General features: G+C 39.2%; 3 protein-coding genes across 4 annotated transcripts; 2 read left to right on the top strand and 1 right to left on the bottom strand.

Annotated features, from left to right (window-relative positions):
* Positions 1 to 3,904: 3,904 nt before the first annotated feature.
* Positions 3,905 to 10,863, bottom strand: LOC147865450 (transducin family protein / WD-40 repeat family protein). 2 transcript variants are annotated; one of them, XM_087318262.1, is made up of 17 exons: positions 10,674 to 10,863; positions 10,527 to 10,554; positions 10,009 to 10,109; positions 9,536 to 9,739; positions 8,571 to 8,814; positions 8,096 to 8,271; positions 7,660 to 7,742; positions 7,198 to 7,270; positions 6,943 to 7,008; positions 6,665 to 6,847; positions 6,307 to 6,519; positions 6,118 to 6,202; positions 5,742 to 6,036; positions 5,161 to 5,660; positions 4,843 to 5,057; positions 4,579 to 4,742; positions 3,905 to 4,490 (listed from the first exon to the last, which is right to left on the bottom strand). In XM_087318262.1, exons 1-16 carry the CDS (start codon positions 10,797 to 10,799, stop codon positions 4,593 to 4,595), a joined length of 2,742 nt encoding a protein of 913 aa, XP_087174388.1. In that variant the 5' UTR covers positions 10,800 to 10,863; the 3' UTR covers positions 3,905 to 4,490; positions 4,579 to 4,592. The 2 variants fall into 2 exon arrangements, with proteins under 2 accessions (XP_087174388.1, XP_087174389.1); XM_087318263.1 differs by having other exon boundaries at positions 5,167 to 5,660; positions 10,674 to 10,862.
* Positions 10,864 to 15,285: 4,422 nt separating this feature from the next.
* Positions 15,286 to 18,099, top strand: LOC147865449 (uncharacterized). Its single transcript, XM_087318261.1, has 2 exons — positions 15,286 to 15,980; positions 16,440 to 18,099. Exons 1-2 carry the CDS (start codon positions 15,351 to 15,353, stop codon positions 17,265 to 17,267), a joined length of 1,458 nt encoding a protein of 485 aa, XP_087174387.1. The 5' UTR covers positions 15,286 to 15,350; the 3' UTR covers positions 17,268 to 18,099.
* Positions 18,100 to 21,215: 3,116 nt separating this feature from the next.
* Positions 21,216 to 26,771, top strand: CARB (carbamoyl phosphate synthetase B). The gene is made up of 3 exons (XM_087318260.1): positions 21,216 to 22,595; positions 24,107 to 24,799; positions 24,886 to 26,771. The coding sequence occupies exons 1-3, from the start codon at positions 21,252 to 21,254 to the stop codon at positions 26,389 to 26,391; spliced, it is 3,543 nt and encodes a 1,180-aa protein (XP_087174386.1). The 5' UTR covers positions 21,216 to 21,251; the 3' UTR covers positions 26,392 to 26,771.
* Positions 26,772 to 27,746: the final 975 nt, after the last annotated feature.

The raw sequence follows: 27,746 nt of genomic DNA, 5'->3' as shown, positions 1-27,746 counted from the left end.
GAATACCTTATTGCATTGCCATCAATAAAGTAACTAGAAAATATCATAACCTAAGAAGATTTCATGGATGTTTAGTTGTATAAACAAAAACAAACGAGTCTCACGTGGCTAGAACATGTATTTCTCCATCATATACATCACTAAAGCAGAGAATAAAGGAATGATGATCATCACGATTCACAAGGATACCAACACAAAGTCATGCGCAATTGCGCATGTCAACCCTACTTTATGTACTTGGAAAAATCTTCATTTGAAATATTCACATGCTCTTACTCCCATGGGCCATTGATGTATTTTCTTATGCACGTGGGTTAAGTTTCATTTTCAATATCTGTTTTGTTTTGTTGATATGTCACTTAAGCATCAACTATTCGCCTCATTTATCGAGGCAAGTGAGTGTCTAGTAGATGATAGTTCCATGTATTGAAAACATATCGGACAATGTTTCTACACTCCATATTCCCAATTTGACTAAACAAATGCTATGAATGATGAGCAATGTGATCCATATTTATAGCCTTTTAAACATTAATAGACATATACACATTCATTCACATTAAAGCCTTTCACTATGAATCTCAATTGTAATACTAATGCATGATCTCAAATTTTTAGTCTAAACATGGACATATAATGTGTCTCCAATGGTTGGTTCAATTGTGTGAAGATGTAGTAGAAATCCTAATGGTTATAAAAAGAAGTTAAGTTTCACCAATATTATTATTTATATCAATATACTAAATTCAAAAACCTATATTCAAACTAGGGGAAGGCAAGTTAAGGACATACCATATTCAAGCTCAAATTGGTTGAATGTGGATGCCACAGTATGGGCTACGATATCATCGGTGGTTCTATGGAATATTTGGATAGATCAATGCAAAAATGTGTTTCAGCAAATAAAAAATAATCTTGTTCATTGTGTGAAGGAAATTTGGTCGATGCTTATTTCAATTTTAAAAGGTCAATATGACTCCTTCATTGCTAATGAATATATACCATTTTTCTGAAACAATAATCCTTTAAAGGCAAGTGGAAGGATTTGTTCATATTTGTGGAGAGAAATGACCAAATGGTTTGGCAATATGTACCCCCTCAATAGTTGTTTCCTCCATAGGTGGAGTTTGGTTTCAATTATGACATTGTGGAGGATATACGTTTTCTCTCTTATCTTACCCTCCACTAAATTGTACCATTATATGCTTTGTATACACTTATTACTAATTAGATTGGTAATGAAAACTATGGTGTAGTTTTGTTTTAAAAAAGAAAAAGAAAAAGGAAACCTATAACTATAGTGATTTGTGTTACTTCTTAAATTATTATGCTATTCTACAATTAATATGTTGAAGTTTTCCATGTTAATGTTATTAGACAAGTTTTAACCAAATAGCTAGATATGAGTTAAATTTATTTTCTTGTTGAAGATAGGCAAACGTAGCTTAAATTCATGGAATTGCAATGATGGAATCCTTAGGTGCAACCTCTAAATCTCATAACTTTGGTTTAATGTGTTGCATGATTTTATGCAATAGAAAAACTTTGATAATAGGCCAATAAACTATGGGAAATTTTGCAAGGATCATCATGTCGTTTGTAAAGATCCTTTCCTCAAATTTGAAGCTTAAATGATTCCACAAAACATGTACATGAATATAAAGAAATTATTAAGTTTTTGTGTCGTCAAATAGTTGTCTTCACAAGGCTAAGGCCTACTAGACTAAAAATGTTCGAATGATGTACTTCCATCTAATAGAACATGCATACCAACAAGTTTACTTTGCACAATCACAATGCGCACAAAAGACATCTAGGTAGGCAAGTTGTCAACTTTTCTAATGGCTTTTGTACAACCACAATCCACTAAGAGTAAGAAGAAGATAGTTAGTACTCATTTTTTGATAACATTCCATTGTATCTTTTCTTCATGTATAGCCCATACATATCAGCGTGCATCATCACCTGTCTACATCTCAAACAATAGTACTAGTATGTTTGCATTGTCAAACAATAAAAAAGTTTAAGGGAATTATACATATTGGACAATAAAAAAATTCTACATAATAGTATGGTGTATAATGTTCAAGAAAAATGATGCATTCAATTCATATTCGAAAATGGATGTCTACTTCTAGTTTCTTGCAAAATTCAATAACATTTTTTCCAATTTTTTATAGAGCCTTTAGGACGTCAACATCATGTAACAATTGTTTGATTTATTCTAGATGCGAATGTCAAGTAATTATATCCGACATGAAATAGAAACCTCATTGGTTCATCAAGAAGATACCCCGCTCCTGTAATATTTATGATACTATGAATCACAATCTTCTCTAGGTTTTAGGTTTACATGTGAATTTTTCAATGAGTTCCTCTATCTCATGGTCTAAAAAATATGTCCAAGAAGAATAAGCAACTTTATTCTCTAAGGTTGCACTTTGATTACAATATCGTCACACCTTTTTTGGAGAAGTTGATGATCTAGGCATGGAAACAATGTTGAAGGATTACGGTCAAATTTCACCAAGCTTTCATGTTCAAATTGTCACTTTCTTTGTGCACATTTTACTTTGTGTTCAAACTTCTTTAGCCTTCTCAAGCACCCTAGCATACTTCCTTTTTGTTTCTAGCCAAATTTCTTATTGCCATTGTTTCCATGCCCAAACTTTTAACCATTCATTTGAGATGCACACAACCTTGATGCCTATAAAAATGGATACTTGAAAGCAAATGGCATCCACCCTTGATAGATTAACATGCCATAAATATATGGGAATAATTTGCCCACATGTGTCTCATAAACCATTAAGTCCCTAAGTCTCTCATTATATATCTCCGAAGTTGTCAACATGCACATGACAAAATTAGAGACTAACCATGGCCTTTGCTTATCTACTATTTATGACAATGAATCACATACTTTTTAAAGCAAATTTTGTGTTGATAAAACTTTGGCGTCAATCCCTTCATATCTATGTGCTACAACATAAATGCCCTTTATATCTATTTGTAGTACCTTTGCTTTTGTTCAGCCCCTGCTTGAGTTTTCTCCAATTCAAACCCCAAAAGGGAATTGTTCAACCACACACTATTATTGCAACCTTGTTTACGTACTCTTATTTGTAGCCACAATTTGTTGTATCTCTAGTTTGATAAGGATTGCAATGGGTTTAATATCTTTTTCGCTAGTTTTCTTGGAGGTTCCAACTTGCGGACAAGTGGTCTTCCTCTACATTTGCAATTAATAAACCTTGGGCTTGAGAGACTATAAACATACCTACCACACCATTTTTGCCCCAAAAAAACAGTGTCTCCATCATTAGTTAGCAATATACCAACCCATCTTGCATTCAACCTTCAATCATATCTACTTCCATATAATTAGTCAAACACAAACAAACGCCCTATTCTTTTAACTTTTCAAAAAGCATTAATAATTTGTATTGGGATTAGGTATGAACATGGAATGCTCTCTAAAGCCAATAAATCATGGTGATATTGTGAGCTTCTCATGTCACAATGTCCATGTTAGGCCATATCTACATGGGGAGAGGTTTGGTCAAGCACATCAGTTTTTTGCCATCATCATGGAGCCTTGGTCACAAGAAGTCACATCCCATTAACTCCACAAGTTCTTCTGCATGCACTGGAGCTTGAAGTATTGGCCTTATTTTCACTTGCTTCCAATTTCGGGGGCTCCGTAATTCCAATCACCAAAATCTCCTTTCATTAGTCCCCTTACATTTGTTATGTTCCATGACATTTAACATGGATAGCCTCAATGCCTTCACTAATTACAGATACTGAACTGAAACCTCTACCTCCACCTTCAAAACGATGTGATTGCATATGTCAACTGAACATTGGAAATTCAATTCCACATTAAAAATGCAATACCACAAATTTAAACATCATGATGAATCTTCATCATTTTTGAGGTGGGAAAAAATCAATGTCACGTAAATGAATGTTCCAAATTTACCTAATGGTTATAGTCATGAATAGTGAACAAAACAAAAGCCTTCATAATTTTTATGGCCAAAATTGAGCCTCGAGAGTGATGATGATTCCATACAGTTCACCTCCCGCTGCATTACTAACAAGTTTGCTGTCGATTGCTTTTATGTTTGTATGAAATCTCAATTTTAAAGCAGCCCATTTGAGCTCACCAATGACGCTGAGAACTGGGGATGTGTACAGTATGCCACTAATACATACTTTTAGGGTAACCACATTCAGTGCTTTTGCTTTGGTCATATGTACAAACCATATCCTTGAAAATCTTTTTTTTAATGCAATTTCTGGATTTCAGTTGGCCCGACTGCTGAAATCATGTGTCAGCACATACCTTCAAACCTCATATGATGGCGTTTTTAAAAATAAATTATGTGAACACTCAGATGGAAATATAGCAATAAATATCTTCATTGCCACAAGACATTAGTTACGTTACACATGATCAACCAATAGTTTCCAACTCCAGCTACCTGCATTGGTTCCACCAATAGTTTCCAAATCAGCATTGCAAGATTATCATGCGTTCAGCAATGAGAAAAAAGGTTAACACTTACTTACCAAACAGTAATAAATTAATATAGAGCATTGCTCAAAAAACTTAATGTGCACCGCACATTTTGAAACATATGGTCCAGCCTCTGCCAACATGCAGATTCTAACTTCAGAAGTGCCTTAGCTTTCTCCTGCAATAGAGGCTGATGCAAAATGATTTCCCCATGTATCTGAAAATAGTCATTTTGAATAATCAGGCATTTTTACAATGTGTTCATTAGTTCTATATTGAGCTCACTCCAAAAACATAAATGCGATTGTAAGCTGCACCTTAAGAAAGAGCCTAGTCAAAGCTTGAATAAACTCGAAGTCACAATTTGATTGTATTCTCTCCACAAGAAAGTCCAGTACAAGCCCAATTAATTTTAACTGCTTCGATGTCAGTGCATCCACAGAGCCTAAATCATCAAGTATCCTAAGCATCTGAAACTCCATGTCTATCTCTGATGGTGACAAACCCTTGAGGAATGACAAAAGTGCACCAACTATAAATAAAAGGCAGGCTTAAATCAATGTTATAGAAAATAAAGAAATCTAAGTTCAACAGAAGAATAAAATTTAATAATAGCCAAAGCCAGGAATGTTTACACGTACAATCACCAGAATCTGCGCAGGAGCATAGCAAACTCAAGAATGGAGTTTCTTCACTTCCATGTTTGCTTCCTGTCAAAGTCTTTACTTTTCCCTTCTGATCCTCCGCTGTTTTGGTCAATCCTGTAAAGGTGACTTCCCCTGAAAGAGAAGGCAAGGTTGGCAAAAAAAATGGAGCTTTCTCTGGTTTCTTCGGTGGTTCTATAGGTTTGTTCCGCATCTTGATAATGTCAAGGTTGACTAAACTTTGCCACTGTGATTTAGGCAATAATGATAGTGTCACTAACTCTGGCAGGATTTGAGACTTGTGGGATAATTCATCCACCTCCCCTATTGGTTCAGATTCAGGACTTGCTAGTGTCACATCCACTGCAGAAAGACCTTCCTCTTCTGAAAGCTCCCGCGATGACATGGTAGGCATCGATACCTTAACTACATCTTTCCCACTTCCATACCTTCCAGGGTCTAGTACACCAGAATAAATAAAACGATTTCCCCTGCATCCCCAGAAACAAAAAGTAATAATATTGTAGAAAAAACCATTAAGTGTGAGTATCAAGTTAAGTCATGCTGCATACCACAAATAAACTCCATTATGAGCAACATGGGTTGTTGCTAGCATATCCATGTTCGGTGATAACGATATGCAAGTCACAGGATCATCCATAAGCATTGCATCCAGTTGCCTGGAAGAGATCACATCCCAGATTCGTATTGTCCCATCCATAGAAGATAATAAGATCCATTTACCATCCGCACTGAAGCATAAATCAGTTATACGGTCATTTGGTCCTTCAAACTTGCGAACAAGTTTTGCAGATATTACATCATATACACGCACTACCAGATCATCTGATGCAGTTGCAAGCAATCCTGGAAAAACCCACAATCGTTTAATTTTTATACAATATCCTTTTAGCTGTAGATAAATTGTATGCAAATGGAATTTCATACCACTTCCACGATGAAAATCCATCTTAACAAGCTGAGATTCAATAGACCAGCTATGTCGAATCTTAGCACCTTTGAAATCCCAAACCTAAGAAAACGAGAATTACGTTCTTTATCAGTGTTCTCTGAGCCACGTGCTAACCCCCAAAATCATGTAGTAATACGGAATAGGAAACGCGTTAAGCCACATACCTTGACATAACAATCATAACTACCAGTAATAAGTAGGGTATTGGTATTGTCACATGCAATCCCAATGACAGATCCTCTATGCGCTTTAGAACCAGCTAAATTGACATCACAATAGATCTGGCGACTTAACCCTGATTGTATATTGAACCGTTCAACATGTCCAATTGTGGTTCCGAGAAAAGCAAAATTCCCACAGGAGCTTATCGAACATGCCTGAAAGTTCGCAGTTCCAAATTCCAGATCAAAACTTAAAAGCTACTATTAACAATGAAGAATGATCCATAAAGTAAACTACACTAGGCTCTCAATCCAAAGTATACAGATCATTTATGTAAGTGAATATATTGCATATCCTTACATTCACAGAACCACAGTTCTCAACGGTAGGCTTCAAAACATGCTCGCCAATAACATAATTCTGTAAACGCCAAGAGTATGCCACACTTTCGTCCACATGGCACGTAACGACATTGCACCAATCCCGCTCACGTATTTCAGCTGCATCAAAGCATGTAACAGGAGGAAGCTTCAAATCTTCTTCCTGTGAAAGAAGACATTAGTCTACAAAGAGTAATTACAAACATGTGAGCCCATCAACGCAAAAATAATGTAAATTAAGCCACTGATTAGTCATACCTTCAGCTTTAGTTTTCTCGCTTTTTTTGCCACATGCCCTTGTGAAAGTTCTCTGCTTTGTTGATCCTAAAAATGTTGGAAACAGCAAAACAGGCAATTTATTTTCGATATCATCAGAATAAGAAGATGAATCATAGAATGAAGTAGTATTGTTGGAGCCACAAGTTCATCAATCGTAAGGAAATCCTAAGTTACTGATAATATATTATTAAATATTCCTTGAATGAGACTGATTGAGACAGTATTTTAGGAAACCTGAATAGTTGAAAAAATCCTGAAAGCTCGATCTTGCCCAGCTGAAAGAATGTGACGACCAGTTCCATAGTATCTGGATTCAAAACATAATTGCTAGAAGGTTGGAAAGCATGAATGCATATCTGATTACTCCTAGATTAACGTGAGCATTTATTAATTGGCATTTCCACTACACTTATTACCTGCCACATCTACAGCATACTGGAAATACTGAATGCAACAAACCATACAACAAGGGGACCAAAGAAAGAAGTGAAACACACAAGAATCCAAAGATTTGATTCTGCCTACACACATAAAGTTATTGCAAATTCCCAAAGCCACAGCTTAGAAGATGAATACCCAATCATTTCCTTTCTATTTAGCGACCAACAACATTCTATGGCTATAAAACCCTGACCAAGTGTGCATTTTATGCGAATGAAAATGTCAAAACTGATCAATTAAGGATAAAGACACTACCGCATACATGTTGGGGGAGCGCTATGTCCACTCCTAAATCGCAATAGTCGAGCCTCTCCATCATTTGAATCAAATATCCACATCTTTAAAAAATTTAGAGAAGTCGTTTGAGAAAAAGCTAGTAACAGAAAATGCAGATACTGCTGTATATGCCTTTGCCAAACTATATAAACGTTTTCACATTGAAAGATGGGAAATTGTTTTTGTTATATAAAGATTCCAAATATGAAAGCCTTTTCGATTAAGGTTCAAGCTTAAATAAGCCATGTATCATACAAGATTACTGATAAATTATCTCAAATATATGCATGTGAGGCATTACTTTCCCTGCCTTTATGCTATAACTATGTAAAGTTAGCATATAAGTTCCATGAGATGCAGAAATAAGCTATACATAAAATTTGTCGATGTAACAATACATTAGAGAAGAGGAGACCTTAAGAGCATTATCTGCCCCAGCAGTAAGCAATACTGGTTCATTTTGGAAGAAATGCATAGCACATATTGTTGAATCATGAGCATCCTTTATAACAGCCTGTAATTTCTGTTTCTCCAAATTCCATATACTTATTACACCTGATGATCCCCCAGCTGCTAGAATAGGTTGCCCATCTGCATTTCAACAAATAAATAAATGCTTTTCTTGCCTCTGGAAAGGGATTGACCTTTTATTCAATACTTAACCAGTTATACAAGAAGTTACGCAACGACCATTCAGTTGCGAACTGCCAGATTACTTTGTTTTAACGTGCGAAACTTGCAGCCATGTTTTTAAAAAAATTCAATTAATACCATGATTTATCACAGATGTATCATCAACCTCATACTCAATTCACCTTATATCTAAATGCACAAACTCCATAGCCTTGGAACTTTATGGTTCTTAATTATATTTCATAAAAATAAAATACCTGTTCTAAATGATAATGCGGTCACAGATCCTCTGGTCATATGGTTGAATGTAACAACAGATTCATCATATCGAAGGTTGTGGATATGAATTTTTCCATCTGCACAACCAATAGCGACAACATCCAAAGCTGGAGATGATGCACAGCAACGGATAGGACTGCCCCAGCCCATAAATTTGTAGAGGATTTTTCCAGTGCTGACATTACAAAGGTATAAATATCCTTCTTCTGTGCCAATGACCACCTGCATGGATACAAACAGTCTATGAAGTGAAGGATAGGACGTGCGGTTGTTTAATGATCATGTATCACAGTTTTATGGAATTTATACAATTTTGTTACACTTTTTAGAAACACATTTAAAGACATTAAAACAAATAGCTGACACCTCAATCATGTTAAAAATTTGTATGACATTATACAACAAGAGGAGCATGTATAAGTTTAGATACAACTAGCATAATTAGATTAGAGCTCGATCACTTCTTCGTCAAGGGTAAATAATCAAAATCTCATCCCCAACACATAATGATCTAATCGCTCACAGTGTAACATAGAAACTTGCATCTCAACTCATATACTCAGGTATATGACTATTCCTACACTCTAGAAGTAGAGAATTAGTTGGATTATGTCTCCCTCGACTGCTATTGAGAGGATAGCTATATTTCCTTGAGAGTATGGACTACATTTCATCAATTAGTCTGATTGACTACTTATCAAAGGATCCATACTGTTAGTTGGAGACACTTTCATCATTTCATAAGGGATCTTGTTAAAAAACTAATTAGATGTATCATATATAACGATGTTTAATATTTCATCATCTATCAGGAGAGGACTTTGCATGCTTTAAAGCATGTGTGACCTGAGACAACATACAATTTTAGCCCCCAAATGAACCAAGTTGCAAAAGAAATGAACATATACTGTAAACTAAAGCACATGATTTGCTAATAAAATACCTTATTTAGGTAAGTATCTGGGTGCATAATACATGTTGGTGAAACACCCTCTTCCAAATGTATTTTGCGGAGTGGGCTTGGATTACTAGCCAAATTGGTAGCTTCCCATACAAAGAGCCATCCCCCCGTATCCACACTCAAGATGAAACTGCCAAGGGACAGCAAATGCACAACTTTACTCTCATGTTCAAACCATTCAGAAACCTGTAACAAAGAAAGAAAAGCAATGTGAGAGCCACGAATATGGTATAAACACACACTCTGGGTGCCCTGTTGGAATTGCATGCATGCAACCAAAAAAGAGGTAAAACCCAATAAGAGATAAAGAAACAACAATAAAACACGATTTCAAACTAAAAAATCTAACGCACACATGACATCTTCACATCAGGCTCAGACACATTAGACAAAAAATACCGACACCATGTATTTTTTATGTTAGGAATGAGTTTCTCAGCCAGATTTTGCAGTACTTGCTGTGCTCGCCGGAAAATGAAGATACTTCTCCCTGAAGCAGCATATGTATAATCCCTCCAGCAAGCAAGAGATCTTATTCTCTTCTCCAGTTGGGAACCTACACACTGGCAGTCATCACCATCACACGTACAAAAAAGAGAGAAGGATTTGTTGAACAAAAACCACTTAACTAAAGAAAACCATGGCATTATTGTAAGATGCTGTAATAACAATAACAAACTACTAAATTTACTAATCCGCAGGTGGTTTTGTATTTTATGGTTAAAATCCATTGAAATGCACATAAAGCACTTAATCCACGTGAGACCAATTTACAATCGAATAGGAGCTACAGGACACATGTGGAGTAGTGTAATAACAATAAGAATAGTTATATATCTTCAGTCCATGGGCCTCAATAAGATTGGGAGAACGATAAATGATCCTCAGCAGTTTTGGCAGCATAATTATGACGCTGGGCAATACATATACAAGCTCGAAGAGAAAGTAGAGAGAAAGAAAGAATGCAACTTACCAACAAATACAAGCGACAGCTTTGCGGTCTGGCGCAGACAATCGGGCGGAAAAAAAAAACAGAACAAGAGAGTCACATATTCTGCGAACAGTAACTGGTCCATGTAAAGAGATTTAAAAAAAGGGGGGGGTGGAGGGGGGAGCTTACATTGAATATCTGAAAGGATTTACCGACGCTGAGAGTGACGAAGGTCTCTAAGCCCCGCCGTTGAACGGCAAAAGGGACGTTGTCTGTGATGTAGCCAATTGCCCTATAAGGCTCGAAGATGCCCATCTCCACACACACTCTCTCTCACTCTCTTTCTGTCTCTCTCTCTCTCTCTCAGAGCAGAGCAGAGCAGAGCAGAGCAGAGCCAAGCCAAGCAAAAGCTAAAGAACCAAGACAAACCCAAACCCTCTCTCCCTTCTCTCCTCTCCTCTGTTTTCTTTCTCTGTGTACATACTCCTCTGTTTTTCTTTCTCAACCTTCCTCCGTGTGTGTGTGTCACTCATCCTTAAGGCTTACTTAATTGACTAAACCCCCCCCCCCTCTCCCCTGTTCCTGTTCCAAAGTTCAGACCTAAACCTCCCCAACACCACAGGCACACACAACTCTTCTAAGTTTTCGTTTGTTGAACTCCAGTGCAAACTCCCAATGCACTCTTCTTGCATCCGTGTGTCTCATGTCGTCTCTTGAGTTCCCCTTCTGGTGCACTCTTCTTGCATCCGTGTGTTGAGTGTCGTCTCATGTCGTCTCGTCTCTTGAGTTCCCCTTCCGGCGCACTCTTCTTGCATCCGTGTGTTGAGTCGTGTCGTGTCATCTCCTGAGTTCCCCTGTTGTAACTCTTCTCCTTTCGTTGCTTCCATGTGTAGATTGCAGCATTGCCTCCATTTGTTTCCATTCTTTGTCTTAATTGGTTGTCCACGATATCTCGCTTCACAATTCACCCTCCCTTCACTCCCTCGTGCTCTTTCTATCCTGACCTTGGTTCAAGTCACCAAATGCCTGCCGTTTGGCGCTCCACCCCTTTGAAACTGGTTGAGTTTCCATGTTATGTCATTATAATTACCCCTTTCTCTCTTATTGTGCTATATGTACATGGAACTTGTATGTGTTGTTTTTCATGGCCATTATGCAATTTTTGAGTAATTTTGTTTATTTTTCGCCTGCAATATAAATATCAAACTAGATCAAAAGAATAATCAATAAGATCTTCAAAACGACAAGTAAGTTTTTTATATTAAACTACCGATAACTATTATAAATGAAACACTATATATCATAACATATAGACTCGAGAAAATAATTGCAAGGTTGTTGAGAATCAAACCCAACTTCCCCGATGAAATGGCTTTTACACTAGGCTAGTTTTGTAAATAGCAAAAAGAGCAGTTGCCCTAGGTTAGTTGGTATTTAAATCAACCTTTTGTAACTTAGTTACTGTTGGATGTAATTAACTTTTGTCTAATAAACCTTCTTGTTCTTTGTCTCTAAGTTCTCTCTCTCTCATTTGGTTTTATACACGCACTGTTCCTTCCGTTGCACGAGATCATCTACACTCACGATTCTTTACATGGTATCAGAGCATGTGGTTGTCTAATCAAACTTGCTCAACTGTGTTGTGTTGCACACCAACGATCAATTGAACCAGTTCAACAACAGAGAAGAAAACAATACTATGAATACTCATATGGGAAGCGCTCTACCCATCGAGAAACTTGATAGAACAAACTTTGCATCTTGGGAATATAAGATGCACCAATACCTTGTCACCAAGGTTATTGGAGCTACATTGAAGGAGCTCACGAAAAAGTCATAGGTCGGCATGTCCGATGCCTTCAATCAGATGGGGGTAAAGAGTACTTCTCGACTAAATTCATAGCTTATCTCTGGAAGGAATGAATTTGATGAGAGTTCTCATGTCGACATGCACCTCGACAAAATGGTGTGGCCGAATGCAAGAATTGACACATATTAGAGGTGGAAAGAGCAATGATGAACGAGAAGAACCTGCCAAAGTTGTACTAGGCAGAAGTGGCAAACACAATTGTTTACCTTATGAATCGGTGCACCACCATAAGAGTGCACGATGTCACACCCCACAAGGATTTTTTGGGGAAGACGCCGGATTTATCCCACGTCAAGATATTCGGCTCAATCGTTTATGTACATGTTCCCGACGAGAACCCAAAAAAGCTCGATCCCAAGTTAGAGAAATTTATCCTCGTAGGGTACTCACTTGAACAAAAGGGGTACAAATGCTATAATCCATCTACCTAAAAAGGTTCGAGTGAGTCGAAATGTTGATGGCTCAGTGAACCACTACAAGGCATGACTCGTAGCTAAGGGATATCCTCAAACACATGACTATGAGGAGACCTTTGCCCTAGTGGCAAAGATGATGATTGTTCAGATAGTCATTGCACTCGCAGTTGCTAAAGGATGGCACCTCCATCAAATGGACGTAAAGAGTGCCTTCCTTCTAGGCAAATTAGAAGAGGTCTTCATGATCCAACCACCTGGTTTCGAGTCGACCAAGCATCTGATCGCAGCCAGTCAACTCAAGAAGCCATTGTACGGACTTAAGCAAGCACCACGTGCTTGGCACTCGAAGATCACTCAATATCTTCACCAAATCGGCATGTCAAAATCGGATAACTCCCTCAACATCAAAAGTGAGTCGAACAACCCAATTGACATCATCTTGTAAGATGATCTGATCATAGGAGGAAAGAATCTAGTCGACATTAGTAAAGTCAAATCACTCCTATCTGGCAGATTCGAAATGAAAGACATGCACGAGCTCCATTACTTCCTCAGCATAGAAGTAATTAGGACACCAGTTAGGATTATGATCTCTCAGTGGCACTACATCTGCAACCTGCTCTACAAAGTTCGGAATGACTGAGTGTAAAATTGCGTCAACCCTTCTCGATCAAAACCTCAAGCTTGATGCCGACTCTGGAATAAAAGAGTGTGAGCCAACTCGATATCGTCAACTGATCAGTATCTTAATCTATCTTACCGTCACACGACCGACTTTAACTATCAAACTGGTCTACTTAGCCAATTAATGCAGAAACCTCAGGATATTCATATGGGTTGCGCTAAGAGAGTACTCAAGTACATTCATGGGATGATGGATTATAACATCATGTACAAGTCAGACAGGATCATCCGACTCAAATGCATATTGGGCCGACTATAAGGTTGACAAACGATCGACCTCAGGGTTCGCCTTCTCCATTGGCAGCGGAGCAATCCCCCAGAGCAGCAAAAAGTAGCCGACAGTTGCACTATTGAGCATAGAGGCCGAATATAGGGGCACTGTTGTCGCTGCATGTGAAGCCATTTGGCTAAAAAGGATATCAAAGGATCTGGACGTTCCCGTCAAGGATCTGATACTCCTTTATTGCGACACCATGAGCAATACTCATTTGGCTCAAAACCTGGTGCACACGAAGCATATCAAAGTGCGCTATCACTTCATTGGAGAGCGGGTCCAAGCTAGAGAAGTCGACCTGCAACACATTAGCACGAATCTTTAGGTTGCCGACATCTTCACAAAAGCCTTAAGAGCTGACAAGCTCGGGAAATTTACATCAGACCTAGGTCTAACGATATCTGCATTGTTGAGCTTGAGGGGGAGTACAACAACCAAGAAGTACAACACAACAACCGATTAGTTGATCAATGGACACAAATCGAACAAGGAGTTGAAACAATCGAAGCCGAGCCGAGCGACCATCCAGCCATACAGCCGAGAAATCTGGAAAGCCAAAACGAGCCAATCTCTCCGGCGACTGAAAGTTGTGTTCGAAAGGGCGTGTTGAGAATCAAACCCAACTTCCCCAATGAAATGGCATTTACACTAGGCTAGTTTTGTAAATAGCATAAAGGGTAGTTGCCCTAGGTTAGTTGGCATTTAAACCAACCTTTTGTAACTTAGTTACTGTTGTAATTCACTTTTTGTCTATATATAGCTTATTGTTATTTGTCTCTAAGTTCTCTCTCTCTCTCTCTCTCTCTCTCCTTTGGTGTTACACACACAGAGTTCCTTCTGCTGCACAAGTTCACCTACACTCATGATTCTTTATAAATTCTCATAATATATAGGCAAGAGGAGAAGAAAAACCTATAATGTTGCTCCAACAAAGTGTTGCGCGCTTAAAGATAAAGGGAGGATGTATATAAAAAGATCCCTCGTGAGAATGGCCCTAACGTTATGTAAATAGCAAATGTGTCCACTCCTTCATTCACTCTCAGGAATTTGAAGTAACAAAAGTATGTTATCGGGTTTAGCAATTACACTGTAGGGTTTTGAAAGTGATGTAAGACATTCTAAATGTATTGTGTGGGGTCGCCCCTTTGGTTTCTTCGTGCAAAGCAAGAAGACATGAAAACGAGAAACAAGGATTTACAATCAGTGACAACATGCATAACAAATGATTGGGCAATGGCAAACGTTGGATCGATACGGAGACCTCGGCGGGTGCATGCGCACGAGGATCATCTCGAGCACAAGCGGACAAAAGAAAAGATCGAGGTGCTCATTGTAGCGATCGAGTTGTCGAAAAAGCATTGTATCTATTCAAGAAGGCATATCCTCGGCTTGGCCAATATGATATGCTTTTCTTGTGTATACTTCTGTATGTCTGTCTCTACATATACATATGTATATGAATAATGATATATGTACATATACTGTATGTATACATATATGATATATGTATATATGTATACATAATACATATATATCTGTACAGCAGGGAGAGTGTTCTGTTGCTCTGTTCCCCTGCTCTGTTCCACTTCATCCACATAGGTGAGGGTGTAATAGGAGAAGCTATGGCCATGGCTCATGCTCTCCTCACCTCTCTCGGAGGAGGGGAGGCTTATGGTTTCTCTGTCTCCTCCTCCTCCTCTTCATTACTCGGGACACCCACACCCACACCCACACCCACACCCATGCCCAAGCTTATGGCCATGCCTTCCTCTCAGCCCAGCAGTAACAGCCGCAGGAGAGGATCATCATCATCATTCGTTGTAGTAATATACCGGCAGCAATATGCTCCTTCTTCTCTGCCTTCCTCCTCTCTGAGCGCTGTGCTGCTCCCAGCAACAGGCGAGGGCGAGGGAGATCGCGAGAGCAAGAGCGAGGATGATGATGATGCTTCTGAAAGTGAAGGTTCTGAGCTGCACCTGCGCTTGGATGATCTGGATGCGGAACGGGATTTCCGTCGTAGAAGACCAAGACCCCGCCTCAACATAGAGCGAGAAAGGCCTCGATTCCCGGCAAAACCTGGGAAACGGCAGAATGTGCCTGCCAGAGCCAGGAAAATGATACTCGAACTCATTGCCTCCCCTCATCCCCACCAATTTCTCTCCACCTGCTCCTCCATGAACCTCGAAAGAGCAGACTGGCTTTATGTCATTCGATATTTCAGAGAACAAGAAGACAAGAGTTTGCTACTACAGGTATATTATGTCTTTTTACTCAATAATATCTGCTGAACGTACATCCAAATACCTGGAAAATGCACAATGCCTGTACTCACTGACACAGATTGAGAAATCAGATCTTATTTATTTGGGCAATAATTTTATCATCAAGTTATTTCCTCATTACAGTACTTGAGAGAGAAAACCTCAAGATAAGAAATACAAACAGAAAAGGTAGACATCATCACGGTAAATACAAAAGTATTGCAATTGACAATTAATATGTCAACATGAGTCTGCGTAGATACAGTATATGCCTTATTTTATCTTGATTTAATTTGTAACCTGATCTGCTCATCCTGCCACACCCTGTCTGTTTCCTGAGCCTAGGCACGAATTTTATAAAATACTCACCATCATCTTGTACTTAATCATAAGATACTCTTGAATGCATATGTTTCTCTTCTAAAGTTGTATCTTTGCAAAACATTCCAGGTTTATGATTTTGCACTGCATGATCCAGCATTTCGAGCCGATGCACGAGACTACACAAACCTCATGCGGGTTTATATTCAGCTTGGTAACCATGATGCAGTTGAAGAGGCTTTTCTTGTCATGAGAGAGAGGAATATATTCCCAGATTTAGTCACATACACTGTAGTGATTGCAATGTATGGGAAGATAGGGAATCTCAACATGGTCAAAGCAAAGTTAGCTGAGATGAAGTTATGGGGACTTATGCCTGACACACTTCTGTATTGTGCCCTGGTGGAAGCTTACAGTCAGCTGGGTCATGCAAAAGAGGCTGAGAGATATATTGAAGACATGGAAAATGCAGGCATATCTTTAAAAATTGAGATTTTTATTTCACTGATTAGAGGATATGGTATTATTGGCCATGTCAAAGATGCAGAACGCGTTTTCCAGCTAATGCAGTTGAAGTTGTTCTACCCTGAGAGGAGATCATACTCTGCTCTCATGGACGCATACACCAGAGACGAGGATGTTAAACATGCGATTCAGGTCTTTGATAATATGATATCGATTGGAATTGAACCCACTGATAAGTCATTAGCTAGGTTACTTATTGCATGTGAGAAGAAGAACATGCTAGCAGAGGCAATAGAGACAATAGAAAAGCTTGAAAGCAAATCTCTCAAATTTGGGACCAAAACACTTATCAGCTTCAGAGAATGGCTCGAGAAACTTGGACTAGACAAGGAAGTGGAACGGCTGTCAAAGGAGATTTCGAAGCGGATGTACAGGAAAGCATTCTTTTTGGAGCAATATGGCGATGTTTCGGCCACACATTCTGGCTTGTGACCAATGATGACATGATCATTGGTCAGGAAAAGAACTCTCAACAGGTCTACTAGGACTGCTGGCTAGGGTTTTCAAGCATGTCTGGCTGTTTCAATTGCTCGAAAAAATATTGAACTACCATGTGCTTCAACAACCCTTTGGACAGACAAAATATAGTTTTTGTTTCTCACGTCATTTCCTTAATTCCAACCCTGCCATCATATGACATATAACATAAATGCTATACAGGCAGTCTCGAAAATTTCCTGGTGTGCCCCTCCCCTCATTTGAATCAAAGGGTTGGGGGGGTATGGCTAGGATTGTAGACAGATTTACAGGAAATGCAGCAAGCACCTGTAATCTATAATAAATGACGCAGGATTTCCAAAGAAACTGCAGGTGTGTTGAAAATAATGAATGTTTAAGAGGATATCTGATATTCCAATGAGAGGTTCTGTAGTAAAGTTTGTTTAGGTGGTAGAGAATGTTTCCGTTGTCAAGCTTATTTAACCTCAACCAGGTTTCCTGTAACTGACATAAAGAATGATATAGTATGAAACAAATGCATATTCCTGTGTCGAGGTTATGAATATTTGACGGGGCTGACGAACTAAACATGATGTATCTCATCAAGAAAGAAAAAGCTAACCTCATTTACCATGGGTGTCCATTTTCTGCTACAAATGGAGAGATTCTGTTTTGAAACAAGGCTGGAACTCACACTGATCTCCCTGAAAATGTTTAGAAATTTAGTGCTGGCAGATTGGGTTTCATATTGCCTGGAATTCAATGTAAAAGAAATATGGATGTAAATGTGCATGTGTGTTCTATTTTCAATTATACCTTTAGGACCTCCAAGTGAGTGCTGCAGTAAATTAATCAAGGGTTGATAAAGAGCACTTGGGGAAAGTAATGAAAATCCTAGAACATTTCAAGAAGTAAAGAAAACCCTTTGGGTGTTTGTTGCTATGGACTTTTATTAGTGGGTGTTTGCTGTGGACTTTCTTGACACATTTATTAGTTGTGGATATTACAAGTTTTGTTAGTTATCAAGACTAAATTGTGACTTAATTTGGTGGTCATGCATTGATGTTATGCCAATCTCTTAGACTTATGTTACCCTTCTATTAAAGGCATTGTGATTCTACTTCTAAAGACATTTTTGAACTAATACAAATTGTTCTATCAAAGTAAGAATAAACCTTTTTGTATAGTTCCTTGGCCTTTTTAATTTTAATACCAATGAAGCATAATTTTTATGGAAAAAAAAAACCTTTTTGAATAATCATTTGTTAAGATTAATCCCTCGTTTTTTATTTCAGCCATTTATTAAATTGTGAACTAAATGATGGAATGTTCTCTACTTGATGATTCATACGTTGCATGAAGTTATTATATTTAGATTCTTTTTATATTGCTTAATTATTCTCTTAGTATCAACCTTTTACATTTATTTGGACATTGTAGTGATGTAAGTTAAAACAATGTGTGCGTTATTCATATCTTTTGAAAGAGGAATTGTTGCAAGGGGTAACAAAGTTACTATTATAGAGCCTTAGTGAGGGTGCTAAGGTCAATACTTCATCACAAACCATTGAGTTGTATATGTATGTGTTATCTATAACTTGTAGTATTTCCAACTTGCCCTACACTTGCTAAACGATTTGAAGGTATTAACCGAATTTCACCAGAAGGTAGTCTTGGTGTAGCTAATCTCCCTTGGCTACGACCTTTGTTGTAGCAACTGTTGCTCTGACTAATTGTCCACCTTTCCTAAGTTTTAACTCAATATAATGTATGGTGGTACCCAAAGGAATATTGGTTGAAGTAGATCCTTTACTCTCATTCTATCATGAAAAAGGATAAAGATATCTCTTCCCCAAATTCCCTATGTACCATGCAATACGTAATATGGTAGTTAGTAATGATAGAAGTTTTGCATATGGTCTTTGATGGGAGTTTTTGGGGGCATCCAAGGTTGGGTGACGGTGATTGGACAAGGCTTGTAAAGTCTCATTCAAGCAACGTGGGTGGTTTGAATAAGTGTTGTTGAGTGGAACATTGGGCTCATCTTAGATCCGTTGTATGAATTACACAAGGAGAAGAAAGTTAATATGATGTTCATGTCGTAATAACTCAACCTACTCTGTGATCAAGGTTTCTTCACTTATTCATTCTCCAATTTTCTCTTGAAATTTCCACAATCGCGCCTCTTCATTCCTTAATCCTCTTATAGCTCAACTGAAATTCAATGAAGAGATGTCCACATGTAATAAATGTTTACATGCCCCGTTTCATTGAAATTCAATGAAGGGGTAGTTAACTCCCACACACATGCCAACCTTGAAACCTCTACGTTGTCCCATGCAATCAATAACCTTAAACACTAGACCATTAAGTTTAAATACTTTTTTTGTCTCTTTACATATTTACATCGTTTTCTACATTGTTCCACTTCCTCCCTTTTTCTCCGTATTCCTCTTTTTGAACCCACCACCTTAGCCCATGAAGCTCTTCTAATGAGTGGAGCATTGTTGTTTCTTTTGCTACAAATTTTCTAATGAGTGGAGGATTGTTGTTTCTTTTGCGCATTTTGTAGGTCTTTCTTCACATTGGGTGTCCTCACGATAGACACACCAAGCTTGTTGGCTCCATGGAGCATGCTTTCTCTCTATTGGAGCTTTTATAGTCATCTTCATACTCGATAACTAGGCCTTGTCATTATCAAGTCGTGCTATGGTCACTCCACACCGTGACATTCTATAATTAAGGGTCTCAAGCTTAATTAGGCAACTTATCATGGTGAAAAACAAGTTATCAACATGGCCACGTGGTGTTTGGCCCAACCTAACGTCAATGTCATCCTTAATCCTCACAAGTGAGGTTGACATTAAGCTTGGGTGTACCGTGATGCCAATTTATTGCACACAAGATTGCTTTAACACAAACTATTTAGGTTGAAGGGTTGTAACACTTGTACTCTTTATGCTCAAGAAATTGGTTGACGAAGACACACCTTTCCAACTTTATGCCGATCTTGCCCAATGCATGCACATACACAATGTCGCCAAACACTTTCAAATGTGAGAAGTCAAGCTTTCTTCCACATAAGCTTTCATATGAAGGCATATTGTGCATTTCAACGATCAAACATCCACTCATAAGGTAAATAGTCATGTACACCTCTTCTTCAATGGAACATAACTATTATGCGAGGGGAACATGCCTCGTTTTCAATACTAGATGCCAACATATAACAATCGCCTTTACAAACATATGTCTGTCTAATGGCCATTCACGAGGGAGGGGAGGGGGGGGGGGGGGGGGGGCTACATCCTACATGCAGGATGAGAGGGCCAAAAGGACAAGGCAATGCTGCCCAGATGCCCAGAATAGGTTGCAACAATGAGCAGGACCAAATCAATGAAGCGTCTCTCCTCTCTTTTGTGTGTTTGTCCTGTGTCCTGCCAAAACCTTAACGGGCTTGTTTCATGTGTTATGTTATGTGTGTGTGTTTTGTCCTGTGTGCTGCCAAAACCCTAATTCTTGGATTCTAATGGGCTTGCTTCATGTGTATAGACAATAGTGCGACATCATGCTAGAGAGAGAGAGAGAGAGAATGCATGCATGAGGTCCACAACAATGAGCTTATAAACAAATCAATAAAGCCTCTCTCCTCTCTCCTCTCTCCTCCCCTGTTCCTGTCCTGTGTTATCTGTGTCCTCCTGCCAAAACCCTAAATCCAGAATTCTAATGGAATGTGTATACAATTTGTATTGCCGAGGTAGTAGATAGAGGCGTCTGTCGGCTTTATAGGGGTAGGGGTAGGGGGGGGGGGGGGGGGTAGGGCCATCGTCAATGCAGGAGGGGACAGGCACGGATCCTCCCTTCCTTTTTTAGGGTTTTGAATAGCTGCTGAACTCAGCTGTGCTGCGTGCGGTTTAGTGTGTTCGAGTTCCTAGCTCCTTCATCGCCATCTCCATCTCCATCTCCATCTCCTTCTCCATGGCACCCCCTGCTGCTTCTTGCATGACCTCTGTCGCTGCTGCCTCTACATCTTCCTCTCAGTTCAATCTGGGTTTTGTCGGATCCGGGGTTGCGTTTGGTTTTGGGCGGCCTCGATGGTGCCCATCTCCTTTTCTGCCTCCACCATCTCTGAAATTCGCAACTGGGAAGATCCGCACCCAGGTCTCTGCTGAAGTCAGGGTTGCTCCTCCCCCTCCTTCCTTTCAGGCCCCTGTTTTTGCAGCTGAGGAGGGTGGCTTGAAAGTGAAAGGACAGAAGAGGACCGATATCAAGAAGATACTGATACTTGGGGCGGGGCCCATTGTCATTGGGCAGGCATGCGAGTTTGATTACTCGGGAACTCAAGCGTGTAAAGCGCTCAAGGAGGAGGGGTATGAGGTGATTCTCATAAATTCAAACCCGGCAACCATCATGACGGACCCAGAACTTGCAGATTCTACTTACATCACCCCCATGACTCCTGAATTAGTGGAGAAAATCCTGGAGAAGGAGAGACCAGATGCTCTGCTCCCAACCATGGGGGGACAAACCGCATTGAACCTCGCAGTCGCGCTGGCAGAAGGAGGGATCCTTGAAAAGTACGGGATAGAGCTGATCGGAGCCAAGCTGGACGCCATCAAGAAGGCAGAGGATCGGGATCTTTTCAAGAAAGCCATGAATCGGATTGGAGTGAAATCACCACCTTCTGGGATTGCAACAACACTTGAGGAGTGCTTTCAAATAGCACAAAAGATTGGTGACTATCCCTTGATCATAAGGCCTGCATTTACGCTTGGAGGGACTGGTGGAGGGATTGCTTACAACAAGGAGGAGTTTGAGGCGATATGTAAGGCAGGTTTAGCTGCCAGTCTTTGCTCACAAGTGTTGGTAGAGAAATCTCTGTTGGGATGGAAAGAATATGAGCTTGAGGTGATGAGAGATTTGGCGGACAATGTTGTCATCATTTGCTCAATTGAGAACATTGATCCAATGGGGGTTCATACTGGTGATTCTATTACTGTTGCGCCTGCCCAAACTCTGACTGACAAAGAATATCAGCGCCTGAGGGACCAAGCAGTAGCAATAATGAGAGAAATTGGTGTGGAATGTGGGGGATCCAATGTACAGTTTGCTGTTAATCCACAAGATGGCGAAGTTATGGTCATAGAGATGAATCCGAGGGTTTCAAGGTCGTCTGCCTTAGCATCTAAGGCTACAGGCTTTCCAATCGCCAAAATGGCAGCAAAGCTCTCTGTTGGTTATACATTGGATTTAATTCCCAATGATATCACCAAAAAAACCCCAGCAAGTTTTGAACCATCTATCGATTATGTTGTCACAAAGGTGAGTTGTTTTCTATCAGTCTGTGCTTTAGAAAATTATACCATATCTTTATGTTTTCCGGTTAAAAGATTAGAACTCTGGTTTTTCATTATGTTGCATTTGTAGTAATTAGTATCATGGTTTTGAGTCATGGATGTATCATTTTCCTGAAGAGAGAATGTGTTTTCCATGTGCATGCATGTAGCCGAAACAACATTTTCTACATCCTGATATTGTAAATGGAGATGCATAAAAACACAAGAGTTTCCCTTCTAGGACTTGCTTACACTTCCCTTTCTATAAAGTCGTAACGAGTTCCCCTGTTCATATGACTGGACATGATTATTTAAAGATGTCCTAATGAATTGCATTTCGGGGTTGAAACTCGTTCTATTGTTTAGTCTACACACTCACCACTAACCCCAAGTCCCTTTAGATTAGGAAAGTTGCATCTCTGATGCTATATTATTTAGGGAAATTGTTTTAGGCACTTCGATTCTAAAGCTTAAAGTTCTGGTTAACTTTGAATTATCTTCTAATAACTGAACAGCAAAGTATATAGCTATAAAGCTGTAGGAGATGGTTTGCCCTAGTCAAGATTGCACAGACATGTCCAACCATAAAATAAAGATTGAGATTTCTTTCATAGAAGTGCCAGAAGGCACACATCTTAGTTGCCTAAATGCACCAGTTGAAGTATGCCATTTTTCTCAGTTCACTGAGATGCTATATTTATACATTGCATGATCTTTGAGCATAGGGGTATTATGCATGGTATCATTGAAACTAGGACCTCAAGCCTGTTAAAGTGCCAAGGAGAAGGATATTACAGAAGAGAAGAAATGAGTTTGTTTAAAGCTAGAGCAAAGGAATCAACAGCTACTATCGTGGAAGAAACAATCACCAACTGTCCCACCAAATTGCCTTTGGATGAAATTGATTGAGTGTTTATCAAATAATTGATTTTAAAAGGGTAAAGGATACAGAGGCTTTTGACTCATTAAGTTCTTGTGATACTTTTCAAGCCAACCCTCTGTGGTGCCTGATGGAGCCTTCTAAAGCTATTCTCGGCTCTGTAACAAAGTTTTCTCTGAAGCTGTCTTGGCTTTTTGTCCCTCAAGAAAAGAAGAGTAAAGAAAAGAAACGAAGGAAATTGTTTAACTTCTAAACTGTTGGTTTTCCTGATTTTATAACTTATAGATACCATTTACATTTTCTGATGCCTCGTGCTTGAGTTGTATGCCATTGTGCACTATATACCATATTCCATGTTTATTTGCCAAATACTTTAGGGCATTTTCAATCATACCATTATAGACAGAGAACACCACCATCCTTTCTTTTCTGTCCTCAATTCTCGTTATTGTTAATATTTTGTTGAGCTTCTACTAATTACTGCATGTGAGATTTTAAAATCAAGGTCACTGGTCAGTCTACAATTCGTTTTCACACATGCAGATTCTGTCCCTGTTTGCTGTCCTCAATTCTGCTTATTATGAATAATTTGTCAAAGTTTATTTTTTCAAATGCAGATTCCACGTTTTGCTTTCGAGAAATTTCCTGGTTCTCAACCAGTGTTGACAACACAGATGAAATCTGTCGGGGAGGCTATGGCTATGGGTAGGACGTTTCAGGAATCGTTTCAAAAAGCTCTCAGGTCATTGGAGACTGGTCATTATGGTTGGGGCTGTGAAAAGGTTAAAGAGCTAGACTGGGACTGGGAAAAGCTCAAGTACAATTTACGTGTACCAAATCCAGATCGAATGACTGCATTATATGCTGCCCTCAAGAGGGGAATGTCGGAACATGAGCTTTATGAACTTACCTTTATTGATCCATGGTTTCTTTCACAATTAGGCGAGCTGCTAGAAGTAGAAAAGTTTCTTAGTGAAACTACTCTCAATCAACTTACTAAAGAAGATCTGTATGAAGTAAAGAGAAGAGGATTCAGTGATAGGCAAATAGCTTATTCTACGGCTTCCACAGAGAAAGATGTTCGGGCCCATCGCATAAGTCTCGGCATTGTTCCCACATTCAAGCGAGTGGATACCTGTGCAGCAGAATTTGAAGCGCACACACCATACATGTACTCTTCCTATGAGGAAGAATGTGAAGCTTCTCCAAACAACAAGAAGAAAGTGCTCATTTTGGGTGGTGGTCCGAATCGTATAGGGCAGGGCATTGAGTTTGATTATTGCTGCTGTCATGCATGCTTTGCTCTCCAGGTAACATATTGTGCTTGTTAAGTATGTTCATGCAGAAAATTTATATAAGACTAACTGATCAAATTATCTTTTCTAAATGATATAAGGATGCTGGATTTGAGACAATTATGATGAATTCCAATCCAGAAACTGTCTCCACAGATTATGATACTAGTGATAGGCTCTATTTTGAGCCTCTAACTGTCGAGGATGTGTTGAATGTAATCGATTTAGAGAAACCAGATGGAATCATAATGCAGTTTGGAGGTCAGACTCCCTTGAAATTAGCAGTGCCAATACAGAACTATCTTGATGAATTCAAACCCAAGACTGCGAGTGGAAATGGCTTTGTTAAGATATGGGGTACATCCCCAGATTCAATTGATGCTGCTGAAGATAGGAAGCGATTCAACTCAATGCTTGATGAACTTGGGATCAAGCAGCCTCCTGGTGGCATTGCAAGGAGCGAAGAAGATGCCCTTGTGATAGCTGAGAGAGTTGGATTTCCTGTGGTGGTTCGTCCATCTTATGTTTTAGGTGGACGAGCCATGGAGATAGTCTATTCTGCTGATAGATTGAAAGCTTACCTTGAAACAGCAGTGGAGGTGGATCCAGAGAGGCCTGTTCTTGTTGACAGGTACCTGACTGATGCTGTTGAGATTGATGTAGATTCTCTGACTGATGCTGATGGGAATGTGGTGATTGGAGGTATCATGGAACACATTGAGCAGGCAGGTGTCCACTCGGGCGATTCTGCATGCTGTATTCCGACGAAGTCCGTCAGTGAGCATGCACTATCAGTTATTCGGAAGTGGACATCAGATCTAGCAAAGAGGCTTAAGGTGCATGGCTTAATGAACTGTCAATATGCCATCACACCAGCAGATGAAGTGTATATTCTAGAAGCAAATCCAAGGGCCTCCAGAACAGTTCCGTTTGTCTCAAAAGCTATTGGCAGACCTTTGGCCAAGTATGCAGCGCTTCTCATGTCTGGTTTATCTGTTCATGATATTGGCTTCACTGAGGAAGTTATCCCACACCACGTCTCGGTAAAGGAAGCAGTTCTTCCTTTTGATAAATTTCAAGGTTGTGATATTCTACTTGGACCAGAAATGCGTAGCACGGGGGAAGTCATGGGGATTGACTATGGATTTGCGATGGCATTTGCAAAGGCACAAATTGCGGCAAACCAAAAGATGCCGCTCACTGGGACTGTCTTTATCAGCATGAATGATGCCACAAAGCCAAAGGTTGTGCCCATTGCTAAAGAATTCGTAGAGCTTGGTTTCAGCATACTTGCCACTTCAGGTACTGCCGAGTTGCTGGAATCACATGGTGTGGCAGTAAAACAGGTGCTCAAGGTTCATGAAGGTCGCCCACATGTAGGGGATGTCCTGGCCAATGGCCACATTCAACTTGTTGTCATAACAAGCTCTGGTGATGCGCTTGATCAAAAGGATGGGCGCCACATCAGGCGTACAGCCCTTGCATACAAAGTTCCAATAATAACAACAGTTGCAGGGGCATCTGCAACTCTTGAAGCAATCAAAGGTTTGAAAAGAAGCCCAATAGACATGCTTTCGCTGCAAGAATTCTTCAAGATAAACAATTGAAACTAGCATCATGCAGGTTGGACTCAAGTTCTTAAAAGATAATAGGCCAGAACAGCTAAATCTTAAACAGACCTTTCTCAACTTTACATTTTCCATGCCTTTGTGTTTTGTAGTTGAAGAACATGGAGTAGTAGTGTTGTCATTAAAAGGTCAGAGCATCTTCTATATATATATCGTTGATGAGCTCATCTGTTAATTCAGTTTTTTGATAGCAAGCTACCTTTGGAGGGAATTTGTTTCTATCCGCATTCTAGCAGCAAGGCGATCTCTCCCTCAATCCTTCAATCGAAATAAATTTTGACACCGAAATATATTTGTACAACTACAAGCTTTTTTATGAAATATGGTAAGAGCATAGCATGATCGCTCAGGAATTTTAATGTGTCTTTTGTCACTGCCTCAACCTGCTGAAAGGACAGTTTTTTAGTGGCCAGATATTCTCACCAGCAAACTTTTCGTTTGTATGAGCTAGAAATAAATGAATGTGTTCCATGAATTTAGGTTAGTGAGTTCTTATAAACAATCTGAGCTTCTATTGAAAGTAAGCCCTAATCATAAATCCATCTGAATTCAGCCTTGCCACTGAAGATCATAAACAAAGTCTTTAAATTCCTTGATGCTGTAGTTCCTACTTTCAAAAACATAAAGTCTGCAAACTGCAGTAGTTTAAAATTTGTTGAGTGGAAGTTAGATATGGTACGGATAAGTCGACACACCGTCACGTCCAATGAGAATTCCTGGGTGAACAGTTGTGAAGTAAGGTTTAAGCTTGAGAATGTGGAAGCTCGAAGAGATTTAATATTGATAGGCAGCTAGTAACCTTTTATATGAACTAGATGGCTGCTTTTACACACCTAACGAGGTTTTGCTGGGTAAACAGTTTTGAAAGTTATCTTTTGGCTTGACAATGTTGAAGCTCAAAGTAATGCAATCTTGATGGCAAACAAGAAATCTTGGGAATATAAAATTAATATGACGAGGTTGTTGAGCACATGTTCTTTTATATGCAATAGCACCATGAATTTGGGAATTGGAGGTTGAAATGTTGTGGACATGAGGAAGAGAATAAAGTGGGGGTGCAAATATGTATTGTTAAACCTCTTACTTTGTAAGTTGCAAAGAGTATAATATATATTACAAATGGGCGCCTAGGTTTTGCAATGAGCCTATCTAACAAGGCATAGTTGAGGAAATCTAATAAAGAAAAATAGATGAGGATAAATCTATGGCAAAACCTTTCTCCAAAGCTACCAAACTCTTGTGAGGATTTTCCTCATTTCCAATTCTCTTGTATGTGCTTGTATTCACATGGAAGAGGGTATTTCCAATTCACTTGTATGTGATTGTATTCACAT

Source organism: Azolla caroliniana, unplaced genomic scaffold (genome assembly GCF_043228905.1).
Source record: "Azolla caroliniana isolate FFs.n. ecotype wild unplaced genomic scaffold, voAzoCaro1.0.p SCAF_4, whole genome shotgun sequence".
Lineage (NCBI taxonomy): Eukaryota > Viridiplantae > Streptophyta > Polypodiopsida > Salviniales > Salviniaceae > Azolla > Azolla caroliniana.
The sequence above is the reverse complement of the archived record's forward strand: the minus strand, read 5'-3'. Positions and strand labels throughout refer to the sequence as shown.

What these genes read in the sequence shown, in the direction of transcription:
- CARB (XM_087318260.1), top strand. Translation starts at nt 21,252, where the DNA reads ATGGCACCCCCTGCTGCTTCTTGCATGACCTCTGTCGCTGCTGCCTCT. An exon ending in TCGATTATGTTGTCACAAAG is followed by an intron (nt 22,596 to 24,106) that starts GTGAGTTGTTTT and finishes TTTCAAATGCAG; the next exon opens with ATTCCACGTTTTGCTTTCGA. An exon ending in ATGCATGCTTTGCTCTCCAG is followed by an intron (nt 24,800 to 24,885) that starts GTAACATATTGT and finishes AAATGATATAAG; the next exon opens with GATGCTGGATTTGAGACAAT.
- LOC147865449 (XM_087318261.1), top strand. Translation starts at nt 15,351, where the DNA reads ATGGCCATGGCTCATGCTCTCCTCACCTCTCTCGGAGGAGGGGAGGCT. An exon ending in ACAAGAGTTTGCTACTACAG is followed by an intron (nt 15,981 to 16,439) that starts GTATATTATGTC and finishes AAAACATTCCAG; the next exon opens with GTTTATGATTTTGCACTGCA.
- LOC147865450 (XM_087318262.1), bottom strand. Translation starts at nt 10,799, where the DNA reads ATGGGCATCTTCGAGCCTTATAGGGCAATTGGCTACATCACAGACAAC. An exon ending in GTTATGATTGTTATGTCAAG is followed by an intron (nt 6,203 to 6,306) that starts GTATGTGGCTTA and finishes TCGTTTTCTTAG; the next exon opens with GTTTGGGATTTCAAAGGTGC. An exon ending in AGATTCTGGTGATTGTACGT is followed by an intron (nt 5,058 to 5,160) that starts GTAAACATTCCT and finishes TTTTATTTATAG; the next exon opens with TTGGTGCACTTTTGTCATTC.